Source organism: Balaenoptera physalus, assembly GCF_965194825.1.
Source record: "Balaenoptera physalus genome assembly, chromosome: 5".
NCBI lineage: Eukaryota > Metazoa > Chordata > Mammalia > Artiodactyla > Balaenopteridae > Balaenoptera > Balaenoptera physalus.
The window spans coordinates 10375797-10392791 of NC_138884.1; the positions used below are offsets into that span (position 1 = coordinate 10375797).

Below are 16995 nucleotides of genomic sequence, written 5' to 3' on the forward strand. Positions count from 1 at the left end.
TGCTTTAGGTGTAAGGTTAGGTTGTTTATTTGAGATGTTTCTTGTTTCTTGAGGTAGGCTTGTATTGCTATAAACTTCCCTCTTAGCACTGCTTTTGCTGCGTCCCATAGGTTTTGGGTCATTGTGTTTTCATCATCATTTGTTTTTAGGTACCTTTTGATATCCTCTTTGATTTATTCAGTGATCTCTTGTCTATTTAGTAGCGTATTGTTTAGCCTCCATGTGTTTTTATTTTTTACAGTTTTTTTCCTGTAATTGATACCTAGTCTCATAGCGTTGTGGTCGGAAAAGATACTTGATACGATTTCAGTTTTCTTAAATTTACCAAGGCTTGATTTGTGGCCCAAGATATGATCTATCCTGGAGAATGTTCCATGAGCACTTGAGAAGAAAGTGTAGTCTGCTGTTTCTGGATTGAATGTCCTATAAATATCGATTAAATCTATCTGGTCTATTGTGTCATTTAAAGCTTCTGTTTCCTTATTTATTTTCATTTTGGATGATCTGTCCATTGGTGTAAGTGAGGTGTTAAAGTCCCCCACTATTATTGTGTTACTGTTGATTTCCCCTTTTATGGCTGTTAGTATTTTCCTTATGTATTGAGGTGCTCCTATGCTGGGTGCATAAATATTTACAATTGTTATATCTTCTTCTTGGAGTGATCCCTTGATCATTATGTAGTGTCCTTCTTTGTCTCTTGTATAGTCTTTGTTTTAAAGTCTATTTTGTCTGATATGAGAATTGCTCCTCCAGCTTTCTTTTGATTTCCATTTGCATGGAATATCTTTTTCCATCCCCTCACTTTCAGTCTGTATGTGTCCCTAGGTGTGAAGTGGGTCTCTTGTAGACAGCATATATATGGGTCTTATTGTTGTATCCATTCAGCCAGTCTATGTCTTTTGCTGGGAGCATTTAATCCATTTACATTTAAGGTAATTATCGATATGTATGTTCCTATTACCATTTACTTAAATATTTTGGGTTTGTTATTTTAGGTCTTCTCCTTCTCTTGTGTTTCCTGCCTAGAGAAGTTCCTTTAGCATTTGTTGTAAAGCTGGTTTTGTCATGCTGAATTCTGTTAACTGTTGCTTTTCTGTAAAGGTTTTAATTTCTCCATTGAATCTGACTGAGATCCTTTCTGGGTAGAGTAATCTTGGTTGTAGATTTTTCCCTTTCAATACTTTAAATATGTCCTGCCACTCCCTTCTGGATTACAGAGTTTCTCCTGAAAGATCAGCTGCTAACCTTATGGGGATTCCCTTGTATGTTATTTATTGTTTTTCCCTTGCTGCTTTTAATATTTTTTCTTTGTATTTAATTTTTGATAGTTTGATTAATATCTCTCTTGGCATGTTTCTCCTTGGATTTATCCTTTATGGGAGTCTCTGCACTTCCTGGACTTGATTGTCTGTTTCCTCTCCCATGTTAGGGATGTTTTCAACTATAATCTCTTCAGATATTTTCTCAGAACATTTTTCTGTCTTCTTCTTCTGGGACCCCTATTATTCAAATGTTGGTGCATTTAATGTTGTCCCAGAGGTCTCTGAGACTGTCCTCAATTATTTTCAAACTTTTTTCTTTATTCTGCTCTGTGGCAATTTTTTCCACTCTTTTATCTTCCAGGCCACTTATCCATTCTTCTTCCTCAGTTATTCTGCTATTGATTCCTTCTAGAGAATTTTTATTTTCATTTATTGTGGTGTTCATTATTGTTTATTTGCTCTTTAGTTCTTCTAGGTCCTTGTTAAACATTTCTTGTGTTTTCTCCATTCTATTTCCGTTATTTTAGATCATCTTTACTCTGATTACTCTGAACTTCTTTTTCAGATTGACTGCCTATTTCCTCTTCATTTGTTTGGTCTGGTGGGTTTTTACCTTGCTACTTCATCTGCTGCATATTTCTCTCTCTTCTCATTTTGTTTAACTTACTGTGTTTAGGATCTCCTTTTTGCAGGCTGCAGTTTTGTAGTTCCTGTTGTTTTTGGTGTCTGCCCCCAGTGGGTGACTTTGGTTCAGTGGCTTGTGTAGGCTTTCTGTTGGAGGGGACTAGTGCCTGTGTTCTGGTGGATGAGACTGAATCTTTTCTTTCTGGTGGATACGACCATGTACGGTGGTGTGTTTCTGGGTGTCTGTGTCCTTATTATGATTTTAGGCACCCTCTCTGCTAATGGGTGGGGTTGTGTTCCTGTCTTGCTAGGTGTTTTGCATGGGGTGTCCAGCACTGGAGCTTGCTGGCTATTCGATGGAGCTGGGTCTTATTGTTGAGACCCAGATCTCTGGGAGAGCTCTCACTGATTGATATTACATGGGGCCAGGAGGTGTCTGGTGGTCTAATGTCCTGGCCTTGTCTCTCCCACCTTGGAGGCTCAGGCCTGACACCTGGCCAGAGCAACAAAACCCTGCCAGCCACAGAAAGAAATCAGTCACAGACAGCAAACCCCAAGACTACGGTTGCTCCCAAAGTCCACTGCCTCAATTTTAGGAACATTTATTGTCTATTCAGGTATTCCTTAGATGCAGAGTTCCTCAAGTTGATTGTGAGGATTTAATCTACTCTTCCTGAGGCTACACAGAAAAATTTCCCTTTCTCTTCTTTGTTCGCACAGCTCCTGGGGTTCAGCTTTGGGTTTGGCCCCGCCTTTGCCTGTAAGCCACCCTCAGGCATCTGTTCCCCACCCAGACAGGAGGGGGTTAAAGCAGTGGCTGATTAGGGCTCTCTTGCTCACTCAGGCCAGGGAGAGGGAGGGGCACCGTAGTCATAATTGGAATGTGGGACGAGCCTGCGGTGGCAGAGGCCGGCATGATGTTGCCGCAGCCTGAGGCATGCTGTGTGTTCTCCTGGGGAAGTTGTCCCTGGATCATGGGACCTTGGCAGTGGCGGGCTGCACAGGCTCCCAGGAGGGGAGGTGTGGAGAGTGACCTGTGCTCACACACAGGCTTCTTGGTGGCGGCAGCAGCAGCAGCCTTAGTATCTCATGCCTGTCTCTGGGGTCCGCGCTGATCGCCGCGGCTCGTGCCCGTCTCTGGAGCTCGTTTAGGCGGTGCTCTGAGTCCCTTCTCCTCGTGCACCCTGAAACAATGGTCTCTTGCCTCTTTGGCAGCTCCAGACTTTTTCCTGGACTCCCTCCTGGCTAGTTGTGGTGCACTAGCCCCTTCAGGCTGTGATCAATGCCGCCAACCCCAGTCCTCTCCCTGGGATCTGACCGAAGCCCGAACCTCAGCTCCCAGCCCCTGCCCGCCCCGACGGTTGAGCAGAGAAGCCTCTCGGGCTGGTGAGTGTTGGTCGGCACTGACCCTCTGTGCAGGAATCTCTCCGCTTTGCCCTCTGCACCCCTGTTGCTGCGCTCTCCTCCATGGCTCCAAAGCTTCCGCCCCCGTACACCCCCCGTCTCCCCCAGTAAAGGGGCTTCCTAGTGTGTGTAAACCTTTCCTCCTTCACGGCTCCCTCCCAGAGGTGCAGGTTCCATCCCCATTCTTTTGTCTCTGTTTTTTCTTTTTTCTTTTGCCCTACCCAGGTACGTGGAGAGTTTCTTGCCTTTTGGGAAGTCTGAGTTCTTCTGCCAGTGTCCAGTAGGTGTTCTATAGGAGTTGTTCCACATGTAGATGTGTTTCTGATGTATTTGTGGGGAAGAAGGTGATCTCCACATCTTACTCCTCTGCCATCTTGAAGGTCCAGTGCTTATGGATTTTTAATTTTTCAATAAAAACCTTTTCTCTTCATTTCTAATCACATATTGAGGGGGGTCCAAGCCAGGAAAAATTTGCGTGCTGTGGAGTTCTAGAGAGCCTTTTAAGTCGGGCTCCAACAAGGGCCCTCCTGCCCAGTGTCAGTCTCACCAATAGACAGATTTTGGTTCAGAAGCAAAGGGCAGCAGTAGTCTTTGATCAGAGAATGGAGAGGTGGGAGCTCACGCTCTAGAGCACATGCTGTCCCCACAGGCAGAGCTGCTTTCCCGGGCTCTCCTCCGCGGGGAGGGGCGGAGTTCTCAGGGTGCACGGTCGTGCTGCCCACAGCACCGGCACCTGTGTACTGGCCATCTTTTCTTACTAACATTAATGCAGCAGCCTCCTAAATGGCATCCTTGCCTGAATCCAGCTTCTCTCAAATCCCTTCTCTGAGCTACAGCAAGAGTGATTTTTCTGAAGAACATATTTGAGATCACTCCCTTACTTAAAGCCATTTAATGGATCTCCATTGCCCTCAGGATAAAGTCCAAAGTTCTTAAAGTGATTTCTGTGGACTTTTATGATCTGGCATTGCCTATTTTCTTATGCCCCATTTCTTTCTACTCCCCCTTCACTACTGAATTCAACCAGAATGAAAGGACTTTAGTTCCATGCTCTTTCTAGCCTCTGGTACGATCTACTCTCATTTCCACACTCTTCTCCTGCGTAGCTCCAATTCGTCCTTCAGGACTCAGTTAAAACACTGATTCATCCCCATCGTCTTCTCTATAATCCCAAGGCTATCTGTAGTTCTCCACTCTCATCTGTTTTTACTCATAAGATTTCTTTTGAAGAATGTTTTTGCCCTATTTAAAATGGAGAAAAAAGAAAAAAAGAACCCTAAGAATACCACTGATCTAGATTTTAGGTTAATCCTTTCATTTTGTATTACAGAGTACATTGTTCTACACCTAGACCTCTGACAAGCAGAACTCCATAGCTGCCTCAGAGAACTTTTAATCTCAGGGTGGAGGGAAGACAGATACATAGAGATAATTATTGAATCATGGAGGAGGTGCACTGGTAGACATATGCATAATGTGTAGATTATCATTCTAGTTTATCATCTATTGTTTTCATGTGTATTGATCAAACTGCAGTGTAAACTCTGTGCACAAAGTGCTTATTTGGTTTCCTTTGTGTGTTCCCTCATTTCTGCTTAATGTCTAGCACAGGGTTTGTCTCATACTAGGACTTTAATAAAACTTACTGATAGGGTGGGGCTAACCTACTGCTTTCTATTTCCGATAAAACAATGAGTGTATGGCTATACCAAGCAAGAAAAGTTAAGCACTTTTTGAATTAGAATACCTCTAATCATATTAAAAATTATAAAAATGAATTTGGAAAGAAATTCTTAGACTTGAAGGGAAGAGTAAGAAAAAATTAATAGTACCTAACACTGAGACATGTGCTCCAAAAGTACTTTATTTATACTATCTAATTTAACAGTCACAATATTCCAATTCTGTCATTATTGTTATCAACACCATTTTGCAGATTAGGATGCTAAAGTACAGACACTTTAAAGAACCTTTCAGTATCACATAGCCAAAAAGTCATGGAGCTGGGATCTGAACCCAGGTAGTCTAACTTGGACACACACATTTAACCAAATTACCATAATCTTCCCATTGAACTCCTTCAGGTCCCAGCCAACAGACCAAAACATCTTTTAGGCCCTCCCTGTTTTTGTTTTAAATTTACTTTATTTTAGGTTTCGGGTTTCTGGTTAGGAACGGAAACATTTCCTTGTATTTTGTATAGCATTCATATTTTTACCACCTGCTGATATTAAAATAATTACAGTGCGCATGATCATATTTTCTCAAACTTCAAATAAAATCAGAATACTTGAAAACCAGATTTTTCTGGAAGAATTGAAAAGAATAATTTAATTAGAAGAAATGAATATTTGATTACTCTGGATAAAATGCAATTGGTATATTTCCCTCAAATAAAACTGTCACTAGCTTAACATCCTTTCTGCATCCTGAAATCTGTTATGCAGTGATTAATGGCTAGGGAAATTTGTTTTCCATCATGCAGAAGCTAACATTAGATAACCTCTACTCATAAGCAGACAGGCTACTTTAAGCTTTCCTTTCATAACTGGGCCAGCTCTCCAGAGAACCCAAGTTCCCTTATTTGGAGATGGATCTATAAATTGACTGATACTCACACATACCAAAAAGGCTTTTGGGAAAGCCGATCTTCCCACATGCTACTCACTGAAAGATAAATGAAGACATTTTTTACAAGGTATTTACTTTTTTGGATGAAAGTATAAGTTTATACTCACATATAAGAACTTGCTGTACTTAGAGTATACTATACTCACATAGATGGTCTTCCTGTACTTCATATACGTATACTATACTATGCTCATGAATTTAGACTCAGGATTCATAGTTCTGCTGTTAGGACAGCCCTATACTACACGTTTTCCTTGCAATATTTATGGTATCTTAGAGATGTTTCAGAATACGGTTTCAGATATCCAAGGAGACAGCTACTCTGGACTTGCAGTCAGCTAAAGGGCAAATGGAAAGCACTATTGCCTCAGAAAATGAAAAAGATTGAGAATGTAAGGATGATAAAGATATTTAAGTAACAAATGGCAACTTAACAAGACAAGCAGTGGTCAAAGGTGAACGAAAATCAGTGAAAAGCTATTGCCTTTTGAAGCATCAGAGAAGTTTCTGCTATGAAGTCTTAATCTTGTTAGGATAAGAATTTGTCAATGAGCTCAGTGGAAAAATTAGATTTTACTTTGACCCATGGTTGGATGAGTTGCAGAATATCTTTCAGGACAAGAAATTAAATAAAAACAAATTCAATTCTTCTTTAATGTGGGACATAAATATTCCCCAGCCACCCTCTTTTATCTTACCAAAAAAAAGGTAAAATGCTACTTAAATTAAGAGCTCTAGGGGATGGGTAAAGGTACTTATCCAGGAAAAAAAAATTTTCCCTCTACCCAATTATTACATGAAATCTTACCACTACTTCTGGTGTTTTCTTAGCTCAGTTGTAGTCTCTTGCATTTTCACAGTCTTTAGATTTCTCAGTCACTCTCACAGACACTGGTTATTTTCTGCTTAATAGCTATTTCCCTCTTCTTACTAATGGAACTCTTTTTTATGTTTGTTCATTTTCGAGTTGTCATTATCCCTACATGTGATGATATACTTCAGGGAATCCTGGCCCTTAACCCAGGGCAGAAATCTTGATAACGCAATTATGTTATTGGATAATTATGGATTGATTAAGCCAATTTTGGTAACTTCATTGCTTATTGATGATGATTGGCTGAGAAGTACCGTGTGACCTAATTCAGGTCAATAAAACTGAGTCAATAAGGCTGAAGAGAAGATGGCTAGGGATTCTGAAAAAGATTTTCTAGATCTTATAACGGCACACAAGGGGTTTATTCTTCCTTTGTTTTGCCTCTGGACATTGCTGTTTATGCATGTACTGTTTGGTATTGCTATACCCATCCGGAGACCACAGTAAGAGCTAGCTGACAAAATGAGAAAAGCAGAATGGAAAATAGGCCTTTCAGTACTGATTTGTTTTTCCACAAGAAATCACAACACTTCATCAAAATAATTTGAAATGGAAGCATGGAGAAATAAAACCAACATCTATTGTTAGACATAGAAAAGAAAATTTCCAGTAGTTTTAAGGAATAAAAGAGGAACTATGTAGTGGCAGAACAAGCCAAGTTGGTAAATTTCCTCCTCATTTCTGGCACATAGCAGGTGCTCAATATTTCAATAACTACTTGGATTCTTGTTGGTCCTTTTGTTTAGTATATTGCTGTATGTGGATGTCCTGTAAATGTGTGAAGCTCCTGCTGTCCTCAAGAACAGTTTCCAGACTTAGATCTCTGCTGCTTGACCTTAGTAATAAATAACGTATGTCAGGAATGTTCCTAAAAGCACCTTTCTACCTCTACATCTTCTTCTGTGACTCTTCATGCCCATTTTAAACTTTAGCTACATGCAATCAGTATATTTCTTTAACAGTGATGCCCTCGCTCATGCATCAGTGCCGCTGTTTATGTATATGGTATAACCCTAAGCTACCTCTGCTGCTACAGTCAGTTCATGGAGCCCCAAAATGGTGTTCATGAGAACTGTGGAGTGCTGAGCAATAGACAGTCTGCCTTCAACCCTGATTGCAAGAATGGAATGACTCTTTCCAAAATAAGAGAAGAAAACCCTTTCCTTCTCTCCAGCAACATAGTCAAGGAGACAAAACCAATACAGCTACAGCTCTGAGCAAAGAGAAGAAAGCTGTTTCAGGGGTTAACAAGGAAAGTATTTAGACAGCAAGCAACTTGCAGAACAGATGGATTAGGGTAGGAGAGGGTAAGAGAGGGAAGCTAAATCTCTGTAGAAGTCATTTGGTTAAGACTTAATTTTTGAAACAAACTGAACAATGGCGTTAGCAGGGACTGGAAAGGAAGTCTTCCCACATGGTAAAGGGAGTGCCTGACAGACGGCACGCACTTGGATCCGGATGCTCACTAGGAGAGTCAGAACCCAGGGGTTAAGGATCCTCACAGTTTTCTTGTGGTGATTCTAATTATTCTCAAAAATATTCTTGCTGTGTTCACAGAATCCCTCCAGGTAATTTTAAGATATAAGTACTTTTCCTGAGTAGCTTGTTCCTACTGTTTTTAATAAGTGCTCTAAATTAGCAAAATAAAACATGTAGGACTCCTTCTTGGTCAGGGTTCCATAAGGAAACAAAAAGCATATTGAATTGGGTTTATTTGAGGGGTTTTTGATAAAAGTCTCACTTACAAAAATATCAGCAAGATGTAGGGAAATCACAAGAGAGAGAGTAAGTCCTCTGGGCTAGTAACAGGATGCTGTTACCACCCCTAGGTTTAAAGGAACCAAAGGGACAGAGCAGTCACTGGAACCCAAAGGCCACCCGGCAGGAGCTGTGACCATTGATAGCGGGGTGCAGCCAGCCCTGAGTGCTCCTGCAGGAAAAAAAGTGAGGGGATAAGCACCTTAATCTCACTCTCTTCCTTCGCTCTGATATTCTGCTGGTGCCTCCCATTGATTGAACCCAACCAGAAGCCAGGAGGCAAAGGAGCTTGTGGATTCAGTTCATGAAGGTCAGTTCCTGGGGCACAGTGCAAGATGGAGAAGAGGGGAGGCCTGACATACCCACCACTATCCCTCTTAGAATGCCTCCTTAGCAAGCCCTAATGATGTAAGCCCGAGTGTACATTTGAACACAGCCTATATTCTGCCTGAAATGCCCCTTCATTCTCCATTCTTCTAAGTCACGACGACCTCCTTTCCCTAACCCAAGCTCCATCTGGCTAAAGATCTAGTTCAAGACTCAAGTCAGGTGTTACCTCCCCTGGGAAGGCAGGAATGATTTGTGCCTATTTTTGATAACCAGCTGAATCAGTTAGAATTAAGATCAGTTGAATCAAACAGAAAACCCAATAAAAGAGTAGTTAAAACATGATAGATGTTTGTTTCTTTCTCATGTAAATTGGATCTACTTAGGAAATCCACAAATCTCTAGAAACTGTCCTGTAGAAAATGAATGAACTCACCCTGAGTACTAGGAGCCTGGGTCCAAGAGGAGGGGGTCTGCAAAGCTTATCATTATCAGTTCACAATTTTAAGATGGAGAGACATTAGTTTCTACAGACTTGTAGAAATATCTAAGGAAGAGTCATGAGGTAATATTGAACCACAGTGAACCATTTTATATTTTAAGAAAACATAATAAGGAAATAAGAACAAGTGGGGGAAAAGGACTTGAGGCACATGGTAAACACATTTTTTTTCTCTCAAGTCTATACAGAAATGTAGTAAGAGAGGAAATCTAATTATGTGAGCTCTTTAAAAATAGCTCTCCCAATAATCCCTCTCCGGTAAGGGTAATTATTGTCCAATTATATGATTTTCCAATTGCAAGTACATTTGAGGACCTGGCATGAGGAGTATGAAGAGTCTGCTAATGATGGTCAGTATTTTCAAACTAAAGTCGACAATTGAACAATGAAGGGGTTATAGGGGCACCAAACCCTGTGTAGTCAAAAATCCACAAGTAACTTCTGACTCCCCCAGAACTTTACTGATAGCCTACAGTTGACCAGAAGTCTTACCAATGACATAAATAGTCGATTAACACACATTTTTTATGTTATATGTATTATATACTGTATTCTTACGATAAAATAAGCTAGAGAAAATAAAATGTTATAAAGAAAATCATAAGGAAGAAGACATACATTTACAGCACTGTACCATACTTAATGATACCGTGAGTTTATGTTGTCTGTTTACAAGATGAATCATCTGTCTGTCAGTACCTACATCCATATTGTCTTATATGATGCAAAACACTGTAGCTCTTATACATATTTCCAACACAAGACATCAAAAATGAAAAGATAATGTGAAAAAGAAATTCACATTTATTTACCGGTATAACCATTCATGCATTGCTAACAAAGGCTAGTGTAATTGATATGATTGCCTCATGGTAGCCTAGCAGATACACTAATGAATGAATTCTTATAAAATTTTTATGGCATACAGTATTACAGTCATATTCATAATACAATATTAGAAACATTGTTATATTAAAAAAAATACACCTGTGCTGATAGGCTCTTTTTTTTTTTTTTAAAGGAAATTCATTTGTAAAGTTTTTTTTTTTTTTTAATTTATTTATTTATTTTTGGCTGTGTTGGGTCTTCGTTTCTGTGCGAGGGCTTTCTCTAGTTGCGGCGAGTGGGGGCCACTCTTCATCGCGGTGCGCGGACCTCTCATTATCACGGCCTCTCTTGTTGCGGAGCATAGGCTCCAGACGCGCAGGCTCAGTAGCTGTGGCTCACGGGCCCAGTTGCTCCGCGGCATGTGGGAATCTTCCCAGACCAGGGCTCGAACCCGTGTCCCCTGCATTGGCAGGCAGATTCTCAACCTCTGCGCCACGAGGGAAGCGCCCTGTGCTGATAGGCTCTTAATACCGTTTTTCTAATTATGAGAAAGAGAGGCATACTGTATGGTAATGTAAGTTTTTGAAAGCAAAGTTATAAAACAGTAAGAAAACGAACACATTATTAATTTTATATTAAATATCGCTCAGTTTATGCCTATATAAGTATAGGCTATCTACTTCAATACAGGTTTTACACATGATGTTCTACAGTATGAATACTTAGGCAATGATAATGATGACACACACACATCTCACACGGTTCTTACCCTACAGGTACTAGATTTTCACACAAAGACACACACACATACACAACAGATAAGTTTATTAACTGCATGGTATGTTGGTTGTTCATTATTCATTAAGCTGCAGTGGATCATAAAGTTCTTTATCCTCGTTGTCTTCATGTTGAGTAGGCTGAGGAGGCGGAGGAAAAGGAGAAGTTGGTCATCTTGCTGTCTCAGGGGTGGCAGAGGTGGCAGAGGGGGCAGGAGAGGCAGATACACTCAGTGTAACTTAACAGAAATACATTGTAATTTTTGTCTGACTTTTTGCATTTTCGTTTCTCTAGAAATGTTTCTATGCGGTCCCAATCCTTCTTTCACTGTTTGATTTGGTTTCAGTGCCCATGTCACGTAGACACGTCTGTGTTATAAAAGAAGTCCAAAGCAGTCTTGAATAATCAGAATACTTTTGCCAGATTGTCTAATGTCAATTTGTTTTCTGGCTCTGCTTCTTCTACATCTTCTTCCTCATTCTCTGGCACTGGTTCAGAGGCACTCGTCTCCATCAAGTCGTCTTCTGTTAATTCCTCTGGTTTGCTGTCTATTAGCTCTTGAATTTCTCTAAGATCCATATCTTGAAACCCTTCATCCCCCACCTTTTTTTTTTTTGCCATATTCACAATCTCTTTTGTAATTTCCTTGATTGGCTCTATCATAAATTCTGTGAAATCATACAGAACATCTGGGCACAGCTTTCTTCAGCAGGAATTTCTTGTTTTGGGTTTGATGGCTTTCATGGCTTTTTCTATAACAAAGGTGGTATCTTCAATGCATAATCCTTCCAGACTTTCATCATGTTTTCTGTGTCGGGGTTCTCTTTCACAGTTTTGACAATCTTTTCCATAGAGTACTGTGTGTAATGAGTCTTAAAGGTCCTTATGACTCTGTGATCTAGAGACTGAATTAGAGGTGTTGTGTTTGAGGGCAAGTAGATCACTTCAGTGCCTTTGGTGTTGAACTCATGGGGTTCTAGGTGGCCAGGGGCATTGTCCAATATCAAAAGAACTTTAAAACTGGCAAGGTACTTCCTGACTTCAGGGTCAAAGCATCGATGGAACCAGTCCAGAAAAAGTGTTCTTCTTCCAGTACAGGCCTTCTTGTTGTACAACCGAAAGATGGTCAGCTGGTGTTTATTTTTTCTCTTCAAGGCTCAGGGCTTAGCAGCTCTATAGATAAGACAGCCCTGATCATAAACCTGACTGCATTTCCACACAACAGCAGAGTAAGCCTATCCCTTCCTGCCTTAAATCCTGGTGCTTGCTTCTATTCCTTATTAATAAATGTTCTTTGTGGCATTTTTCTTTCCCAGAATAGGGCACTTTCATCTGTATTAAAAAAGGATATCAGGGGCTTCCCTGGTGGCGCAGTGGTTGAGAATCTGCCTGCCAATGCGGGGGACACGGGTTCGAGCCCTGGTCTGGGAAGATCCCACGTGCCACGGAGCAACTGGGCCCGTGAGCCACAATTACTGAGCCTGCGCCTCTGGAGCCTGTGCTCCGCAACAAGAGAGGCCGCGATGGTGAGAGGCCCGCGCACCGCGATGAAGAGTGGCCCCCGCTCGCCGCAACTAGAGAAAGCCCTCGCACAGAAACGAAGACCCAACACAGCCATAAATAAATAAATAAATAAATAAATAAATAAATAAATAAATAAATAAAAGAACGTGAATTTCTAAAAAAAAAAAAAAGATATCAGGCAGATATCCTTTCTCCTTAATGATTTCCTTAACGGTGTCTCGGAACTTGTCTGCCGCCTTTTGGTCAGCAGAAGCTGCTTCTTCTGTTATCTTGACAATTTTAAAGCCAAACCTCTTTCTAAAATTATCAAACCATCCTTTGTTAGCATTAAATTCTCCAGCTTTAGATCCTTCACCTTCTTCTTACTTTAAGTTGTCATGTAATAACTTTGCCTTTTCTTGTATCATATTAGAGTCTATAGGTATCCTTTCTTATAGCAATCCTGCAGCCACATAAGCTGCATTTTCAATAAGAGATAAAAAGGTATTTCACCAAAAGTGCAAGGTTTTTGGGCCTCCTGGCATAGCTGCAGTGACAGCTTCACAAATTTCCTTTTCTTTTTTTACAAGGGTCCTCATATCGGATTCATTTATCTTGAAACGGTGGGCAACCCCAGGTGCAGACCTCAACCTATGGTATATATTAAGTAATTCAGCTTTTTCTTGTAATGTTATGACTTTTCTCTGTTTTTTGGGAGCACTTCCAGCATCACTGGAGGTGGCACTTCGTATGGGTCCCATGATGGTACTTAAGGTTTATAGTATTGTACTAAACATGAAGAAAAATACAAAAGAACCATGAGGAATCACTTTTTACTGCGATATACGATTTACTGAAGAGAGGAACTGCTCAGAGGAGATGATTTGTATCACATGGCATTTTAAGTGGATTCTTTCAACACATGAGCTCATTGCAATAGCAATAAGAGGTGGTTACAAAATGATTACTATAGTACAGTATGTTCTACAGTTAATTTTATGCAGTTATGACTTAATACTGCATCTTTACATTTGGGAATGGATCCGTGTAAGGTCTGTAAGTGTTTGTGTTCATAAGTTTTGATAAATTTTAACCTTTATAACAGATTTGTATATATTTTATGGTAGTAAATGATAAAATAGACTACTATCTACATATATTTTATGTGTTCATGACATACCAAATTTTTATTAATTTTTAAAAAACATTTCTAGGCTACACGGGTTCATCTCTGAGTTTTTTCAATTTGTCACAAATCCCAAAAATATTTTCCAATATGTTTATTGAAAAAAATCTATGTATAGGTGAACCTATGTTGTTCAAGTGTTCACTCTACGTGAGCTCTGGGGTAATAGGTGAGTAGAAACCCATTTACTCAGTTCTCCTGAGTAAGTGTCCTAACTGTCAAGTTCATTGGGAAACTATACATCTACAACCAGATACTGCAAACAGGAAAATCAGCTCTCGCTCTTTGTTTCAGCAGCATCAGACCTCATTCAAAAAGAGATATAACATTTGGAGGGACATTTCTGCCATCTACTGTTACTGCCCTGGATTTTATCCGATTATATTGGCTACTTGATTCCCGTATTAACTTCAAGAAAGTGATATTCAGTGGGCTGAGAGAAGAGAGCAATGTCACATGTTTCTCTCAATTCTTGAAAAGATTATTTTAGAACAAGTAAAACTCCTTCTATTTTAAAATTCAGATTATAGAAAATCATTTTAGAGAGGCTGATTTTGCTCATTAGTTGTTTTTTCTTTTTGTAAATCGAGGTATAATTGACATAAAACATATTAGCTTCAGGTATACAATATAATGATTCAATATTTGTATATATTGTGAAATGATCACCATGGTAAGTCTAGTTCATATCTATCGCCATACACAGTTACAAATTTTTTTTCTTGTGAAAAGAACTTTTAAGATTTACTCTCTTAGCAACTTTCAAATGTGCAGTACAGTGTTATTAACTATGGCCACCATGCTGTGCATTACATCCACCCCATGACTTATTTATTTTATAACTAGAACTTTGAACCTTTAACCCCATTTTGCCCACTCACCACCCCACCTCTGGCAACTACCAATCTGTTCTCCATATCTATGAATCTATACGCTTGGGTTTGGGTTTGGTTTTGTTCTAATTCTACATGTAAGTGAGATCATACAGTATTTGTGTTTCTCTGTCTGACTTATTTCACTTAGCATAATGTCTTCAAAATCCATCCATGTTGTTGCAAATGGCAAGATTTCTCTCATTTTTTCTGGATGAAAATATACCATTTTGTGAATATATGTATACATATGTATGTGTATATATATATATATATATGTGTATATACCACATTTTCTTCATTCATTCATCAATAGACACTTAGGTTGTTTCCATATCTTGGCTATTGTAAATAATGCTGCAATGAACACGGAGGTGCACATATCTTTTCAAGTTAGTGTTTTCATTTTCTTTTAATAAATATCCAGAAGTGGGGTTGCTGAATCATATGGTAGTTCTCTATTTTTAATTTTTTAAGAAACTTCCATACTGTTCCATAGTGGCTGCACTAATTTACATTCCCATCAACAGTGCATGAGGGTTCCCTTTTCTCCACATACTTGCCAACAGTTATTTGTTGTATTTTTGATAATAGCCATTCTAACAGGTGTGAGGAGATATCTCATTGTGGTTTTGATTTGCATTCTGTGATGGTGAGTGATGTTGAGCACATTTTCATGTATCTGTTGGTCATCTGTATGTCTTCTTTAAAAAAAAATGTCTATTTAGATACTCTACCCAGTTTTTAATTGGATTATTTGTGTTTTTTGCTATTGAGTTGTATGAGTCTTTGTATATTTTGGATATTCATCTCTTATCAGATATATAATTTGCAAATATTTTCTCCTGTTCTGTAAGTTTGCCTTTTCATTTTGTTGATGGTTCCCTTTGTTATATAGCTGCAGTTCCATTTGTTTATTTTTGATTTTGTTGCCTTTGCTTTTTGATGTCAAATCCAAAAAATCTTTGCCAAGACTGTTATCAAGGAGCTTACTCCCTATGTTTCCTTCTAGGAGTTTTATGGTCTCAGGCCTTATATTCAAGTCTTTAATCCATTTTGAGTCAATTTTTTGTGTGGTGTAAGAGAATAGTCTGTTGGAGCTTTCATCAGGAGCAGAAAGGGGGTTCAATATTTAGACATTGTTCACACTTGAATACCAACTTTACTAGCTCATGAGAGTTCAAGGAAAAAAAAAAAGGAAGAGAGGGAGGGAAAAAAAGATGGAACAGTGGTAGGAAGACAGGAAGAAGAGAATAGGGGAAAGTGGAATGGGGGAGGGAAGGAAGGAAGGAAGAATATCCCTTCAAATCACAAGAGGTGTGTTTGTAAGAGACTGAATGAACTGATTCTGAGGAGTCCTATGGCATTTGAGATTCTATGACAGAAGTTTAAGTTTTTAAAAGATATTTAAAAAGTTGGTAAAGTGATCATTTAAAAGAGAAATGTAATATTGCCTCATTACACTTAGAAACATACTCGATAAAGTTCTGAGTAATTTTATTCAATTGGCAGAGACTCAAACACATTAAACCTATCTATTAAGTCTAAAGAGAAGAGATGAGAATAAAATTCTAACTGTATTTTTTACTGAGTTTGATACCATAATGGAAAAATATCTCTCTCTACACTATTCGTACGCTGTTCTCAGGCTGGCCTTATAGAACTGAATTTAAATTACGCTTGACTATGTAGGAGTTTGCTACAGGTGTTCTGAAAAAGAAACATCTTTCTGGTTTAAATGTTAACTCCCAAATACAAAAGCCCCAGGTTTGCTTTCATATGTCATGGGAAAAATCAGCTAGAAACAGTTTTATCTGTCCTTGAAAAAATGTTTCAAATTGGCTCTGAAGTCTCATCTTCCAGATGGGCAGCCTTACGCAGGCCCTGCTGAGATGGCATATTAAAGACCTAAATATGCTTTCAGTCTACATATGAATTCCCCAGGTTGACAATAAATACTTAAAGAGTTGCTGGTGTGTCACGAAAACAAAACTGCACCTTGTGTCTACGTAGGATGGTTTATAAATAAATCTGTCTTCCACTTTTTCTTATCTAGTCATTTTTATTTAAAGGAGCTAAGCCAGCTGCATTTTCAAGGGCTCACCAGCACGCCGAGCCACATGGTTGAGTTACACTGTCCTCAGACGCTACAAATAAGTGCCACGTATAACCGTGCATATGTTCTATGGGTGCTACGAATATACACATTCATATTTCCCATGGAAAACATTGTTCTCCCTCGGAGACCCAGATGACACAACTCGAGCAGTAGTAAGACTGTAACTGCATTTATTCATTCACGTGCAAACATTGTTCTAGGCACTGCTAAGTACTGGGATCACAAAAATGATAGTGGCAAACATGACAGTCATAGCATTGATATCGACAACTAAATAACCACTGCCGTTGATTGAACAACTACTTTGTGGCAGCATAGCATTTTACAT

At 39.3% G+C, this 16995-nt stretch overlaps 1 protein-coding gene across 24 annotated transcripts in view; it reads left to right on the forward strand.

The window, feature by feature from the left end:
- The window catches only part of LOC309660795 (uncharacterized protein), a 274097-nt gene that overhangs the window by 126394 nt on the left and 130708 nt on the right, over positions 1-16995 (forward strand). For 2 of the 24 annotated variants that reach the window (XM_082461911.1, XM_082461914.1), the window contains one exon: positions 12143-12335. The exons of the other annotated variants lie outside the window; for them this stretch is intronic. Coding sequence is in view for 1 of the 2 variants with exons in the window: in XM_082461914.1 (XP_082318040.1) it covers positions 12143-12166 (24 nt within the window). In the remaining variant the exon portion in view is untranslated. Of the gene's footprint in view, positions 1-12142; positions 12336-16995 lie in introns of those variants that run through there. 24 annotated transcript variants of the gene reach the window in all.